At 45.5% G+C, this 15,812-nt stretch overlaps 2 protein-coding genes across 2 annotated transcripts in view; one reads left to right on the top strand and one right to left on the bottom strand.

Annotated features, from left to right (window-relative positions):
- The window catches only part of UBFD1 (ubiquitin family domain containing 1), a 33,095-nt gene extending 17,813 nt beyond the window's left edge, over positions 1-15,282 (top strand). The window contains exon 7 of the mRNA XM_058569858.1: positions 15,053-15,282. Coding sequence (XP_058425841.1) covers positions 15,053-15,163 — 111 coding nt within the window. The 3' untranslated portion in view covers positions 15,164-15,282. The remainder of the gene's footprint in view (positions 1-15,052) is intronic.
- NDUFAB1 (NADH:ubiquinone oxidoreductase subunit AB1) lies at positions 5,736-15,812 on the bottom strand. The gene is made up of 5 exons (XM_058569862.1): positions 15,630-15,812; positions 9,398-9,520; positions 7,884-7,971; positions 6,779-6,878; positions 5,736-5,912 (listed from the first exon to the last, which is right to left on the bottom strand). Exons 1-4 carry the CDS (start codon positions 15,795-15,797, stop codon positions 6,787-6,789), a joined length of 471 nt encoding a protein of 156 aa, XP_058425845.1. The 5' UTR covers positions 15,798-15,812; the 3' UTR covers positions 5,736-5,912; positions 6,779-6,786.

The following is a 15,812-nucleotide window of genomic DNA, read 5'->3' as shown; positions in this document are numbered from 1 at the left end:
GATACCTCCTCTGGGGGCTCTGTCCATGAGGGACTTGCTCAAACACTCAGCCTTCAGGTCCTGTAACATCAGCTCCTTCACTGAGTCTTACCATCTCCAGGCTCTGGGTCAAATATGTGCATTGTACTGTCAACACTCCACCGCATCCCTCTTGTCACCCCCGCTTTACCCATTAGAGGAAACTTAAGCTTAGAGAAGTTAAGTGACTTAGCTCAGGTCATATATGCCTGTCAGTGACTGAGGCTCCAATTCACAACCCAGATTTGCCTGATGCTAAAGTCTGTGCTCTTAGATGCTTGCCTTCTTGTTGAGAACTTAGGAAAGAACTCGGCTACTTGTTTTTTTTTTGCTTTCATATTTTTTCTTCTTTCTCTTCTTCTTTTCTTCTTTTCAGCTGTATGTCTTAGGGACAGTACCTTGTGTTTGTGAGTTGTTTTTTAAAATTTGAACCTTGACATTTGCTTATTACTTGGCTACCATTTGAAAAAAATTAAGACAGTAGTTCATGGACTTGATAAAGACATTTCAAGTGATAGGTAAGTCACTCAGTTCTCCTAGCTTCTCAGCCCCAGCTCTGATCCATCCCTGAAGGAAGTAGAATTTACTTTAGGCTTAAGCAGTAAGGGTCCATCCCAGGAGCAGAGGGCCAGTCACTCCCACTGACATCCCTTATAGGGGTGGGGATGGGGGGGTTGGGGAATGGGGATGGGGGCTTTGAATGGGGGGTGGGATTCTTCAATGGGAACTTGGCAGCAGGAGGGAGCCGGCACAGGGGAAGCACCTCGCACACTCCGACTCCAGCCTCATGGCTCTGGTCTGGCGTTGTTCTTGAGTTCTTGCTCATTATCTGTCATCTGCTTGGGTGTCCCACAAACAGATCCCACATACCCCAAACTGAAACGATACCCCTTCAATCCGCTCTGCCTCTAGTCTCTATTTTAGACGGCGGCTCTGCCTGTACCGGTAGCCCGCCATCAGCTTGCGAGATCCTAGACTCGTTTCCTTCTCCTTCATCTGACCAAGTACTGCCGTTTTTATTCCCAGAATATCTTTCCAGTCCTTCTCTCTTGATCTCAACCTCCAAATCTACATTTTTCTCTTAGCTCTGCCAGTAACCACCAGGTTCATCCCCTGCAGTCCACCCTCTGCTTAGTCACCAGTGACTGAGCTCAAGTACATCTGACTCTGTCCCCCCTGCAAAAAGTCCTGCTGCCCCCACGGCCGACAAGTTCCTTAACCAGATGTAGGGCCCTCCTTTGTGACCTGATCGCAGCCACTCTGTAACCACAGGCCACCCCTCCTCCTTTGGCACACGCTTCTCTTCCTGCCTGGAATCCGTGTCTCCTGCCCTTTCCGCGTGGCTGACTCCCGCAGAACCTTGGAGACTGCTCAGGCTCCACTGCCCTTCACGCCTTCCCAGGCCTCGGCTCCTCAGCTTCTGCTGAACCACTCCCCGAGTTCTCACATACTTTAAATATTACTTTTATTTTTCATTTATTGCACAATACATGGTATTTATAATTTAGAAAATATTGAGTAACAAAAATAAGCCAATGTAGTTCTACCATATCATGGTAATCATTAACATTTTGGTATGTATTTTATAGAAATGGGATCATGCTGTTTATAATCTATTTTCACTTAAAACACCAGTCTTTCCATGTCATTGTGTAAGACTGTTTCTATTTAACCAATCTCATATTGTTGAATATCCAATTGTATGCCATCAGTATACTTTTTGTCACATGTATCATGTTGAATTTTTTTTATTTATTTATTTTCCCCCCAAAGCCCCAGTAGATAGTTGTATGTCATAGCTGCACATCCTTCTAGTTGCTGTATGTGGGACGCGGCCTCAGCATGGCCGGAGAAGCGGTGCGTCGGTGCGCGCCCAGGATCCGAACCCGGGCCTCCAGCAGTGGAGTGCACACACTTAACCGCTAAGCCACAGGGCCGGCCCTGTATCATGTTGAATTTTCTCCCTTTTTATTTTGACAAATTTCAAATAGTTGAAAGAATAATACAAGGAACATGCATATACCTGTCGCCTAGTCACCAGTTGTTAACATTTTGCTACTGTTTCTCTTTTTTTCCTGAACCATTTGATAGTCAGCTGCAGACATCTTGATGCTTCACTCCCACGTATTAAGTATATATCTCCTGAGAATAAGGTTAGTCTAACCACTGCGTAATACTGTTATTGTACCTAAGAAATTTCACATTGTCTTATCACCTGTGTAGTCCAATTGTCCCCAAAATGTTTTATATTTTTTTCCCCCAAAACTTTCAAGCTTCACATTTCCCATGAAGTTGACATGTCTCTGGTCTTTAATTAATTAAGAACAGTTTATCCTGCCCTTTTTTCCCATGACATTGGTTTTTTAAAGTCCCACCTTCTAGATTTGTTTGTTCCTCATGATCAGATTCAGGTTAAATGATTCTAGTAAGAATACCTCAGAGGTGACATGTTCTTCTCAGTTCATCACATCAGGAGCAGCGTTATTGGCATTGTGGCCTTATTGTGATGCTGAATGTGACACATCGCTGGGGTTTTAACTGTCTCCCTTACTCGATGGTGAGCTCCCTGAGAGCCGAGACCTACTGTTTACTTTGTGTACTCAGGCCCCGCCTCGGGGAGTGTGCTCACACGTGGTGGGCACGTAATTGTTTTGTTGAGTGAAGGAGTGCACTTGCTGTTTGGGGGGCACAGTGAGAAGAGTGATGTGGCTGAACTGGAGATTGGGTTGAGGCCTCAGCCACCCCCACAAAAAACCACCATAGGCATACAGATCCTCGAAGGCATTTGTGGAAGGCCAGTAAAACTACAGTAGTCCCCTTATCTGTGGTTTCACTTTCCACAGTTTGTTACCATGGTCAACCATGGTCTGAAAATATTAAATGGAAAATTCCAGAAATAATAAGTTTTAAATTGCCGCCATTCTGAATAGCATGATGAAGTCTCATGCCGTCCCGCTCTGTCCCCCTGGGGATGTGAATCATCCCCTTGTCCAGCATATCCATGCTGTATACGCTACCCGCCAATTAGTCACTCAGTAGCCTTCTCGGTTATTAGACTGACTGTTTGGTATAGCAGTGCTTGTGTTCAAGTATCCTTTATTTTACTTAATAATGGCCCCAAAGTGCAAGAGTAGTGATGCTGGCAATTTGGATATGCCAAAGAGAAGCAGTAAAGCGCTTCCTTTAAGTGATAAGGTGAAAGTTCTCAACTTTAAAAAAGTCCTATGTTGGGGCCGGCCTTGCGGTGCAGTGGTTTAAGTTTGCACGTTCCGCTTCGGTGGCCTGGGGTTCGCCACTTCGGATCCTGAGCGCAGACCTACACACCGCTCATCAAGTCATGCTGAAGCAGCATCCCACATAGAAGAACTAGGACTCACAACTACAATATACAACTATGTACTGGGGGGCTTTGGGGAGAAAAAAAAAAGAGGAAGATTGACAACAGATGTTAGCTCACAGCCAATCTTCCTCAAAAAAAAAGAAAGTCATATGCTGAGGTTGCTAAGATCTATAGTAACTTTTATTACAGTATATTGTTATAATTGTTCTATTTTATTAGTAGTTATTATTGTTAATCTCTTACTGTGCCTAATTTATTTATTTATTTTTTGTGAGGAAGGTCAGCCCTGAGCTAACACCCATGCCAATCCTCCTCTTTTTGCTGAGGAAGACTGGCCCTGAGCTAACATCTATTGCCAATCCTCCTCCTTTTTTTTCTCCCCAAAGCCCCAGTAGATAGTTGTATATCCTAGTTGCACATCCTGCTAGTTGCTGGATGTGGGACGCGGCCTCAGCATGGCCGGATAAGCGGTGTGTTGGTGCGCACCCGGGATCCGAATCTCGGCTGCCAGTAGCAGAGTGCGCGCAGTTAACCGCTAAGCCACGGGGCCGGCCCCTACTGCGCCTAATTTGTAAATTAAACTTTATCATAGGTGTGTATGTATAGGGAAGAACATAGTATATATAGGGTTCAGTACCCTCCGCGGTTTCAGGCATCCACTGGGGGTCTTGGAAGGTACCCCCCATGGAGAAGCAGGGACTACTGTGTATGCACACAATCCATTTATTCTAATTCACTCACACTTTGGAATGCTACATTTGGCCAGTTCACTGCCTACTTATAGTGGCACACAGGTCTCTCTAAGAACATTGCAGAAAATTCTCAGAGCAGAAAGGCCTTTGCTGTTGTTCAAAGACCCAGATCCTAAATAGTATTACCAGTGAATTATCTCTGTGTGATAATTCAGTGAATTTTTCTCATTCTGGCTCCTTCCGGACTTACAAGAGCTACAGAACGATGTGAATGGGCCATTTCACAGCAGGTGTATGGTTAAGATGTGAGCAAAGCAATCTCTTTAGTAGCAGTACTGCTAGACTTCATGATCTTAGGCAAAAACAACCACAGATGCATTTTTTGGGAAAATGTGCAGCTGCCACAGGGGTTAAAATAGCCAGAAGAACCAATTACCCCAGATGTTAAATTAAAGGTACATTCCAATCAAAGGAGTCACATGCAGCCTGTTTTGTTCCCTGTTGGATCTCCTCCGGTGCCTAATAAGCACTCAAGCTATTTGCTGAATAAATGCAATTGTAAAAAAGAATGAGGGGGGCCACCGTAGTGGTTAAGTTCACGCACTCCGCTTCAGTGGCCCGGGGTTCGCGGGTTTGGATCCCAGGCACGGACCTAGGATCACCGCTCATTGAGCCATGCTGTGTCAGTGTCCCACATAGAAAAAAAAGTAGAGGAAGATGGGCACAGATGTTAGCTCAGCCACAATCTTCCTCAAGCAAAAAGAGGTTAGCTCAGGGCCAATCTTCCTCACCAAAAAAAAACAAAACAAAACAAAAAACAAGCTCCTTATGCTTGAATTTCAAGGCTTTCCAAGAATACCTTAAGTATTAAAAAAAAAAAAAAAAGGTGCAGCGTCACAGCGTACTAACAAATGCTTCCTTTTACTGAACTAGGAGGGAAGTACCTGCCTAATAATGCCTATAATGATGCTCGTGACACAGAAGGAACTGGCAACATTAGGTACTTCCAGGAGGGGAAGCAGGTGTGAGTGTGGAGCCAATCCCAGACCTGACCCTGGAGTCCACCTCATCCCTCAGCCCTGAGAGTCTCTGCTGTCCCCCCACCTCTGTGACACTACTTCCTACTTCCTATAAGCCCTCGATCCCCGCCATCCTACAAACTAGAAGTTTCAGTAAAAGTAGAGCAGTTATTTTATGACAGGTCTAAACTAATCTCGTCAAGAGCCAGGCACCTGCCTATATCAAGCCCAAGAACCTAGCACTGTGCTAAGAATAAAAGCAGAGTTGATCCTGATGTGTGACACAGGGACACAATGTCAAACTGACCTTCCAGGGGAAAGAGAACCTTCTGTCCTCCAAAATTATTACATTCTGTTAATTCAGAAAGGGATCCTTCGGACAGGAATGAAAAATTAGTCCCATACGCTGCTGTCAGCTGATACATCTGATAATCAAGAAACTAATGGAGGCAAAGAAATAATTTTTTGCAGGAAAAAGTCCTTTTATAACCATCATTCACTCCTTATGCTGTAGGTGATGGGAGAGAAACTATTTCAGGTACATGCTGGAAAAGTCAGATATTTCTGATATGCATGAATACCAATGACAAATCAGACAAATCTTTAAAAATATTAAGCAATGTCAATATAAAAACACTCTATAGACAATCATTGAAAAACTGAAGATTGAGAAAAATGTTGGTTTTATAGATTTATTTTCAAAGGGCAAAAAAACTTAAGACAATTTAAATACAAGTCTACACAGAATTATTCTGTCAAAGTCAGCAGTGATGCCAAAATACGTTCTCTCTTCCAGACACTCACCAGTATCTTCCGAGTCTTCTCTCAGGGAAGAAAAGGGGTCTGGCAAAGACAAAATAAGTTTAGTGTTTCTTTTTGGTGTATTGTTATGGACTTTAAATGACCATCTTTGAGGTGCTAAATCCAGGGTAACTAAAGTTATAGACACTAATAAATGTTTTATTTAAAAAGTCGTATCCCAGGGCTGGCCTGGTGGCCTAGCAGTTAAGTGGGCGCTCCACTGCGGCGGCCCGGGGTTCGCAGGTTTGGACGCGCACCAAGACACCACAAAAGTCTTATCCCTTGATAACTGTAGAGCCTAAATAACAATAGCTAATATTTATTGAGAGGCTTCTTTACCATCATGCACTGTATTAAGTGATTTACATACTCTTCAATTTTACCTTCACAAAAGCCCAGGTAGGTCCTATCATTATCCCCATTTACATATGAGGAAACTGAGGCTTACAGAGGCTGGGCAACCTGCCCGAGATCACCAGGCTCACAGGATGTGGCAGAGCTGAGAATCAACTCAGGTGTCTGACTCCCGAGTCCATTCTTTTACCCAGGAGGGCCCCTCCTGCCTAATTGAGAGCCAGGCCATCTCAGCTTCCTGGACAGGCGTTGGGTAGGTAACGGAGGGAGGCAGAGGTCTCTGCTTCTGGGTTACCTTGCTCAGTTTTTTGTATGAGACTGTTTTCATGAGGGCTGACAATCAAGGGAGTCCTGTCCAGGAATGAACTGCTCTCAACACCTCTGGAGGATAAAGTTGATCACCAGGGCTGACTGGTGGCAGAAGGGGCCTGCATTTTATAACCAGTGAAAATCTGTCAAACATTTCCATTTTTCCATTTCTTCCTGAGTCTTACTTTATCGAAGAACCACATGTTAATTCTATGGGAGAACATTCTGTAAGTCAAATTATTTACCTGATATTTTATTCATATACATCCTTCTTATCCGCAATGTAATCTACAATTTCTTGTGGACACATTAACTTTTCCGCATCTATATCAGGAATTTCAAATCCTAAAGGTAAAATTTACAACCATGTGTGAGTGTAGAAAAAGCAACTCCTTTAGAATTGAAAGCATCTAATACTTCTGTTAACACCCACAAGTACATCAAAAATTTCCAGCAACCCTGAATCCAATTTTAGTTGTGAGCCAGTTATGTTCTAGATAATATGTATGTCATATTGGGTATAATGGTGGTTTTTTTAAAAGATATAATTCATATAATAGAAAATTCACCCATTTAAAGTGTAAAATTCAATGGTTTTTAGTATATTCACAAAGTGGTGCAACCATCACCATTATCTAATTCTAGAATATTTTCATTATCCCCAAAAGAAACCCCAAGCCCATCCTATCCCTAAGCAATTCCATCCTTCTAGTTGGCATAACCTGTGAGGAATTTTAACTCATTCTGCTCTACAGGATGGCACAGAAGACCCCTGACTTCCTATTCAGGCGTCTCCCCCCCAAAAATGAGCCATGGAGCCTTTCAGAGGTCTCTTTTGCCTCTAAAACTACTGTCATGAACAAGGATAAGTTAAGAGTGTACACAGGAGGCACTGCAGGAAACCAAGGCACGGGTGTGTGTATATGTGTATGCACACGCACGTCCTGTCCTGGGCACACCCAGTTACTTTTCTGGGCACGGACATTTAGGCCTAGCTCATGGGGGTGTGCTAAGGTGTCGTCAGCTTCTCCGTGGGGAAGGCTTTGCCTGTCTTGGAGCCCAAACTCAAGAATCTAAGTTTCATATTCCTCCAGGCCTTTTCGGGCCACTCAGCCTCAGTACCACACAAGGCACTCTGCAGGAGCTGCACTAAGTGCTTTGTGAGTAAGTGCACTGTCCCTAATGTTTACTTCACCTGATGGTAAACAGGCATGTTTGGGGGTGGGGGGTACTGTTTCTGTTCATATTTGATTCAAATCCCAATTCAAACTCCCAGCATTTCTTTCAGTTTAATTCACCTAAATCAAGAATCACAACATGCAGATCCAAGACTAAGCCTGTGCGTATTACCAAATTCGTCCTCCATGGCCATGATAATCTCCACTTGGTCCAAACTGTCTAAGCCCAGGTCTTTCATAAAATGGGAATTTACCGAGAGCTGCAAGAAAGGAACACCAAAAACAAAATTCAGTCCGTGAGAGCATGTGCTTCTCAAGATAACAGTGGTACAATGTCACTTAATCATTATGTAGATGATTTTTTTTTTTAAATATAAAGAAGCCATATTTTAAACATAGAGAGCCATAACTAACATTATATATTAGGTTAACCTATGCTGGCACATACTTGGTGTATATGTTATAACATATACGTTATGTAACATATCACATACAGACCTTTGCTTTATATGTTAACTTATTCAGCCTTGCTTTGAACTGGTTACCAATATATACAAAGTGATGACTGATTTCCCTTTACATATTTTACTAAGATCACTGATCACTGCTCTGAAATGACACCTGAGGAGTTTGGTTTTTCTTGCTGCCTTATTGACAACGAAGACACCACACCTTAGAAGTGACATTCCTCTCCCTCAAGAAGACGAGACACAGTGGTCATTATCATCCTGCCTTTAATTTAGACCTCAAGATCACCAGAAGAATTCTTCAAAAACCCACATCAAAAACAAACTATCGTAGGGGCTGGCCTGGTGGCACAGTGGTTGAGTTTGCACGCTCCACTTCAGTGGCCTGGGGTTCCCAGGTTCGGATCCTGAGCGCAGACCTACACACCACTCATCAAGCCATCCTGTGGCACTGTCCCACATGCAAAGTAAAGGGAGACTGGCACAGATGTTAGCTCAGGGCCAATCTTCCTCAACAACAACAACAAAAAAACCAAACTATCCTACCCACACAACAGATTCAATTATTGAAGAAGTTTTTTTTTTTTTAATGAACTACTATGAGAAAAATTTCAAGAAGAGTTAGGTTTAAAAAGCGAGGTGCAGGGCCGGCCCCGTGGCTTAGCAGTTAAGTGCGCACGCTCCACTGCTGGTGGCCCGGGTTTGGATCCCGGGCGCACACTGGCGCACCGCTTGTCCGGCCATGCTGAGGCCGCGTCCCACATACAGCAACTAGAAGGATGTGCAACTATGACATACAACTATCTACTGGGGCTTTGGGGGGAAAAAAAGAAAAAAAAAAAGGGAGGAGGATTGGCAATAGATGTTAGCTCAGAGCCGGTCTTCCTCAGCAAAAAGAGGAGGATTAGCATGGATGTTAACTCAGAGCTGATCTTCCTCACAAAAAATAAATAAATAAAAAGGGCAGGAGACGTCGATCACACAGTACACAGAATATACACACATATACATACCTGTGGATATGCTTCCTTATATACACATCAAGTATCTTGGGAAAGATACACAAGAAGCTGCATCTACTGGCTGCCTCCCAAATGGGGAACTGGGTGGCTGGGAACCAGGGAGACTTTTTACTGAATATCCTTTTGGACCCTTTAAATTTTCTACCATGTGATTAAATACTTATTGAAAGAAAGGCCATTTAAACCACATCAGTTACCTTTTCTGGGTCAATCTTGTCATAGAGTTTCAAGACGTAAAGAACACGGTCCTTGATTCCCTCTAACGTCAAAGGGGGCGCGTCACTGTACTGGCGGCACAGCTGTGGGACTCCACCTGGAACCTAGAGCAAGGGCAGGAAGGAAGCGTTGTTGAACCTAAAATGCTTCTAAATAAACGCACTAGCCTACAGATATCTTTCACAAAGCTTGTAGGGCCTTAGAGAAGCCACCTCATTTGATTCTAATTGTGGCCCTTAGGACACATTGAGTCACAATGCTGGACAGTCTCAGAAGCCCCAGCAGTTCAGCAGCATACAAATGCGCCTCCTTTCCCCTCAGAGCCAAGACTGGCCCCTCTGACTCCTCTGTTCAGCCCTCAGGCTTTGGACACTTGTCCTGCTCAGTGAGATTAATTGCCACTAAAATCGTCTGGGGTCTGCAGAAGACCCTGAGTCTTCTCATGGCCTCTGTAAAGCAATGGGGCCTTTAATACCCAAGTCAAAACAGCCCACATAGAAAGCCGTCACGGTAAACTGAAAGGCAAATCACTGAGGACCATACACTGGAAGGGTCTAAGCTGGCCCCAGTGGTAATGACACTGACCAACCCAAAGAGAGGAAGAGGGAGCCTGACATTCATTACAGCCCAATCTATTTCTCTTCCGGGCAGGCTTGCCTTATTGCCACCAGCCAAACCATAAGCTTTTCTCATCTTTGCCATGACAGAGTAATATCTCAAATCTCTCTGATATTAGCCTGCTTGATAGTCAACCAGGTATTAGGGTCGTGACTGGATTCCTTCACCAAATGTGGAAGGAGCTCCAACTCACAGGCCAGCGGGCTTAATGCCATGGAAGGTACAATGTAGAACAAGAGAAAACAAAACAGCTGACGGTTCTGCTCACTATGGAAGTCCCTAGTCTGAACTGGTTTGTTTACCTTCTAAAGTTGATTTTAAGTCTGCGGTTTGGAGTTCTTAGGGCATTTCCCCATAAAAAATAGGTTTGCTTGCTGGGGCTCAGGTCTCTGAGAGTCACAAAGGTCTCTGAAAAATCATAATAAACACTGCCAAATGAACCAGACCAGTACACACCTCTGTGTAAGAAACATTTATCTTGCAAAAAAATCAGGTATTGAAATCAGGTTTAACCAGCAAGCTAAAGAGATTAGATCATGAGTTTTATGGATATTCTAAAGAGTATTTCTTGGTACTTTCAGCATTTTAGAGCACTTATTCTTTTTTGTCTGAATTCGTGGTCTCCTTTCCTTTCTGATTACAGCAGGGGTTAAGGAGACCTCTGCTATGGGAACATCACCAGGCCTACTTATCAACAATGACTAGGAGAGGTTTCCAAGCCACATATAAAATGAAGCAGCAGAAAAGACTAAAGACACAGAGGGAGAAGAAATGAGTTAATAGTGGTAATGACAGAAAAGAAATTTGAGGTGGAAGGATCTAACAGAGGCCTTGTCCGTGTGTATATCAAGAAGTGGCGTGAAGTGGAATTACCGCTGACAGAAGGGAGAGAGAAAAGGGGAGGCGGATGTGTGCACAGCACCCAAGGGGAAAGGACAAGGCTGGCTTGAGGGTATGTTCAGACACAGCTACCAACGTGGCCCACTAGGTGTCAGCATCGCCCCCCAGCAGCACTGGCAAATGCCTACAGGAGCCAGGTGGGCACCAGGTGATTAAAAAAATTAATGGGGAGGCCAGCCTCGTGGCCAAGTGGTTAAAGTTCCACGCTTCACTTCGGCGGCCTGGGTTTGTGGGTTCGGATCCCAGGCACCGACCTACTCCACTCATCAGCCATGCTTTGGAGGCATCCCACATATAAAGTAGAGGAAGACTGGCACAGATGTTAGCTCAAAGCTAATATTTCTCAAGCGGAAAAAAAAAAAAAAATTAACAGGGTCTCCAGTTGGAGGCCACATGCCAATCTAATGTGGGTGGCTGCAGTGGGTTCAGCACGAGGCAGGAAGGTGCAGTGGGCGAGAGCTCAGACTCTGGAAGGAGACTGCCTACATCTGTTGCCTAGCACTAGCTCTTTCTTACAGTTTGGCCTTAGGCAAAGTTACTTAACCTTATTTCTGTGCCTCAGTTTCCTATCTGTAAAATGGGGATAAACACCAGCGTTGGGCTCACAGGACTGTTGTAAGGCATCAAGATGATGTAAAGGGCTTAGAACACTGCCTGGCACATACACAGTCAGTGCTACTTAGGACTATCTAGTAGGACCAGGGTGATAATGACTTGCCCGCGTGAGACTTTGGCAGTAGTGATGCCCCAAAGTACTTGATCCTACTCCTCCCCTCTCATGCCTCCCCTTCTGGTCTCTTTGCTGATTTCTTATCGTTAAGTCAGGCCATAGTACTGCCCTAAGCACTTTACATACATCATCGCCTTTATTTCGGACAACCCCATTTTACAGATGAGGAAACTGAGACAGGGAAAGGTCAGGTATCTCGCCCCAGGTCTCCCGACAGGGCCTCTCTGAGGGCCTTACTGCCTCCCTCCTGCTGGATCTCAGCTGTTCAAAAAAACAACAACAAAAAAGGAGATAGAATGGTCAAGGATCTCTGAAAAGTGTCCCCAACAGCCAACATTGTTTCTGGTGTTAATTGTTCTTTCCCAAGATCTACAATTAACAATTATATGCAACATAAATCACCTCCCACAGACACCAGAGAAGGCAGTGTTTGCAGGAAATGAGTGACTACCCTCTGGACTAGTAGAAACTAATAAACCTGATTAGTTTCCATCAAACTCCATCTTACCTCCACTGGGGTCCATCTCTGAGAGAAACTAAGCAGAACCTAAGGAGACGGCTTTAAAGGCCATCTCTACAAACCGCCCCCTGGACAGCTCTACCCAGGGAGCACCGACATCTCAACTTTAACCTTGGGTTGGAAATCAATTCCTTACCTGTCCCCAAAACGCCTGCTCACAGACCTCTATTCCTTCTCTGCCACCTGGGGCTCTAGCAAGAAACCTCAGGGCCAACCCCCATTCTTCCCATTCTCTTACCATCATGCTTACTGGGTCATCCAGCCTGGCTGATCAGGAGGAAAGGTCTCACTTAGTCCTTCAACAAACCTTATTTATGTTTACTCCTTGTCACCTAGACAGGTGATTCCTCAGGGGGGCATACAGCGCCCTTCACAGTAGGCCTGCTGTCTTCCCACCTCAACTCGGGCCTCTCCCTGCCACAGGCATCCCGAGGGTCAACCATAAGAGCCATGCTCTTCCTGGCTTCTGCACGTGCAGTTACATCCCGCCGTGACTGCTTGAGAAACTGCTACCTTCAAGACCATGCTCACTGGGGGTTAGTTAAGTCCCTCTTCTTGCGTCTGCACTGTACACACCCCTGTCTTCACACATGGCAATGTCTTCCCTTTAGCTGTTTACATGACTGTCCCAGCAGCCTACGAGCTTTACCTTATGTGCCAAGCATGTGCTATGGGCTGGAACTAGAAAGATAAATAAGACATGACCTCCACCCTCAGAGAAGCATATGGTCTAATGGAAAAGACCAATCCAAACAGATCATTTGAGTTGTAATCAAAATGTGGCAAGAGCCATCACAGGGGTATTGGTAGGCTACTTCAGTAACAAAAGTTGTCATTCAGTACTTGAGAGGCAAGGAAGGAAGAGATACCAGACTTGGAGTGAGTCAAGAAAAGGATGGGGACAGATTATTCAAGGAGGGAAGGGCAGGCCAAGAAGGGAAAGGAGGCATGAAAGTGTAGTGTGTCTGTGTGGGAAGAAATTAGTTCATGCTGCTGGAGATTTAAGATTTAAGTTCACTGATGGGGGCTCCGAGGCTGAAGAGGCGGGGCTCAGGGCTGCAGAGCCTTGAGTAAGACAAAATAGGTTTGTCTTACTGGAGAATGAATGGCGCGGACAGACTGCAGCCCCGAGTCCATCACTGTTGTGCATGTCAAGTCTGGTTCCAGAACCAAGAATAGTCGAGCTCTCCCTGCACAAGTGCTTTGTCTTCATCTGGGTACTGTGCCCCATTTTTCTTTGGAAAAACTCTTTGTGCTCTGGCTGCCAGACAGTTGAGATTCGGGGCCTGCCTGGGTCAAGTATACGATTTCCAGGCTCCATTTTAGGCCACTAGCCCTGGTTTTCTTACTTTCTATTTTGTATTGTATTTTTGTCTTGTAGTTTTGTATGTCTTGTATTTTGTCTTGTTTTTTAATACCCAGGAAAGCTGCCTTAGCTCCTTTTATGGGAGAAAAAAGTTAGGATAGAAATAAACAACTAGTTGCTCTGGGGTCAGCACAGTGGATGGATTTGAGGAGGGAAAATCTGATGGACCAGAATGGGTGAAACAAGCAGCAGTCCAGATGAGATGAACAAGGGCTGCAGGGGGAGACTTGGGGTGACTGACAGACAGGCAGTAACGGAAACCAAGAGAGTGAAGAGCAGTTCATGGAGAGTGCTTACCAACATTTAAAGATTAGGCAGAGAAAATGCCCAACAGGGTAGAAGAGAGAGAGGAGACAAACCAAGAGAAAATAGTGTCAGAATAGCCTAGGGAAGACAGAGCAGCAGGGAATGAGCTGGCAAGTTTAACATAATGGCTGCAAAGTGTCTGATGAAGATATGAACTAAAGTCTTTCTTTTGTATCCATCTCTGTATCCCTCAACAGCTAGCATAAGGCCGGGCATGTAGCTGTCCCTCAGTATCTTTGAATGAACAAAGATTGCTTCAATCTCTGCTTCAATCCACAAAGGATATAAGATGGTTAAATGGGAGCGCTTAGTCAAAACCATTTTGTAAATATAAATAAAATGGTTCCTCTGCTGGATATGTCAACCCAGCAGAGGTAGTGGGACATCTTTGAGCACCTTGCTATTCAAGGCGTGGTCCAAGGACCAGCAGCAGGATCTTCTGGAGGCCCACTGGAAATCAAGATTCTCAGGCCCCTTCCTAGAATCTCTGTTTTAACCCAGGTGATGCATATGCACAATCAAGTTTGAGTATCAACGCTCTAAGAACAGGGACAACCACTTTGCCTGTTAGCCTAACTCTGAAATCAGTCTTAGCAACAAAACTCAGCAACTCTACATACTGCCCTTTTAAGTAACCTTTTGATTCAGGCAATAAGACAGTGCCCTAGGAATTAATCCACTACACTACATCCATTATGAATGAATCAGTAAATCTCAACACTGGCTGCACAAAAGAATCACTTGACAACTTGTAAAAACAGACCCTGGGGCCCCACCTCTAGAGATTCTGATTGATTTGGCCTGGGCATCCTTATTTGTTATTCTAACGTTTTACTCAAGGTTGCAACCACTATTACATGAAGTCCCTAGGTTTGAAAAGGGGATCCTCAACTTGACCTTGGGAGTCTACCCTACCTGAAGACAGCAGTCCTTAATCCTGGGGCACTTCAGAGTCACCTGGGGAACTTAAAGAAATAAGCGAAACCCATGCCAGAGCCTATCCCAGAGGAGTAAATCAGAATTTGGGCAGAAAGGGGCGAAACGGATTTCTTTTTCTTTCTCTTTTAAGCTACCCAGGTGATTTGACTATGCAGCAAGGGTTGAAAATCACTGCCCCAAGAAGACTTTCAGCCTCATAAAGGTTTCATCAGATTTAAAAAAGCTAGATAGTACTTGTTTCCTATCCTTATTTCCAGGAGACCCAGAAACAGGCAAAAGGTGCCAGAAGGAGACAGAAATCCAGGGAGAGAACCGCTCTGGAGAAGGCTGTAGGCCAGCGTGGCTTCCTCTTTGCACTCTGTCATTAGACTTCCCCTAGAAAGCGATCACGGTCTTTATTATCATCACTACGACTAACGGCGACCCGTATTTTGAGAGCTTACCAAGCACCGCACGAGGTACTCCACCTGTATTATCCCCTCTAAACCTCGCTGCAGCTCCACAAGGGAGAGACGAGCACGCATCCCAGCTTTACGGTTCAGACTGGGGCTTCGCGAGGCTACGAGACTTGTCCAAAGTTTCGGTAAGTGACAGCGTGCGCCCCCAGGGGTGTCTGACTGGAGGGTCTGTGCTCTTGCTCCTAATCACTAGGTCACCCGGGCTCCCGGCAGGGGTCAACCAAGCACCGTCAGGCAGTGGGAACGGGAGCGAGTCAGATGTCCCCCGTCACCCCCGCCAGCAGCTGGCGCGGCCTCACTGCCTGGCCCTCCCCCCAGGCGCGAGCGGCCCGAGCCCTGACCCCTGCCAAGCGCCAGCAAAGTCACCGCGAGTCACCTGTGGGAGCACCGAGGCCGGCTGCGGAGCCCCAGGCCTCGTCCGGGCCCCCGCGGGCCACAGGGTGGTGCTGAGCGGCCGGGCCGCGGCCAGCGTGGGGACCCGAGGCAGCAGCGCGAAGGCCGCGGGCAGTCGGCGGACACCAGCGGAAAGGACACGAGCCGCCATGGCTACGCCGACCCA

The sequence above is a fragment of the Diceros bicornis genome, chromosome 26, assembly GCF_020826845.1.
Source record: "Diceros bicornis minor isolate mBicDic1 chromosome 26, mDicBic1.mat.cur, whole genome shotgun sequence".
Classification (NCBI taxonomy): Eukaryota; Metazoa; Chordata; class Mammalia; order Perissodactyla; family Rhinocerotidae; genus Diceros; species Diceros bicornis.
This window is presented reverse-complemented; position numbering and strand designations above follow the sequence as displayed.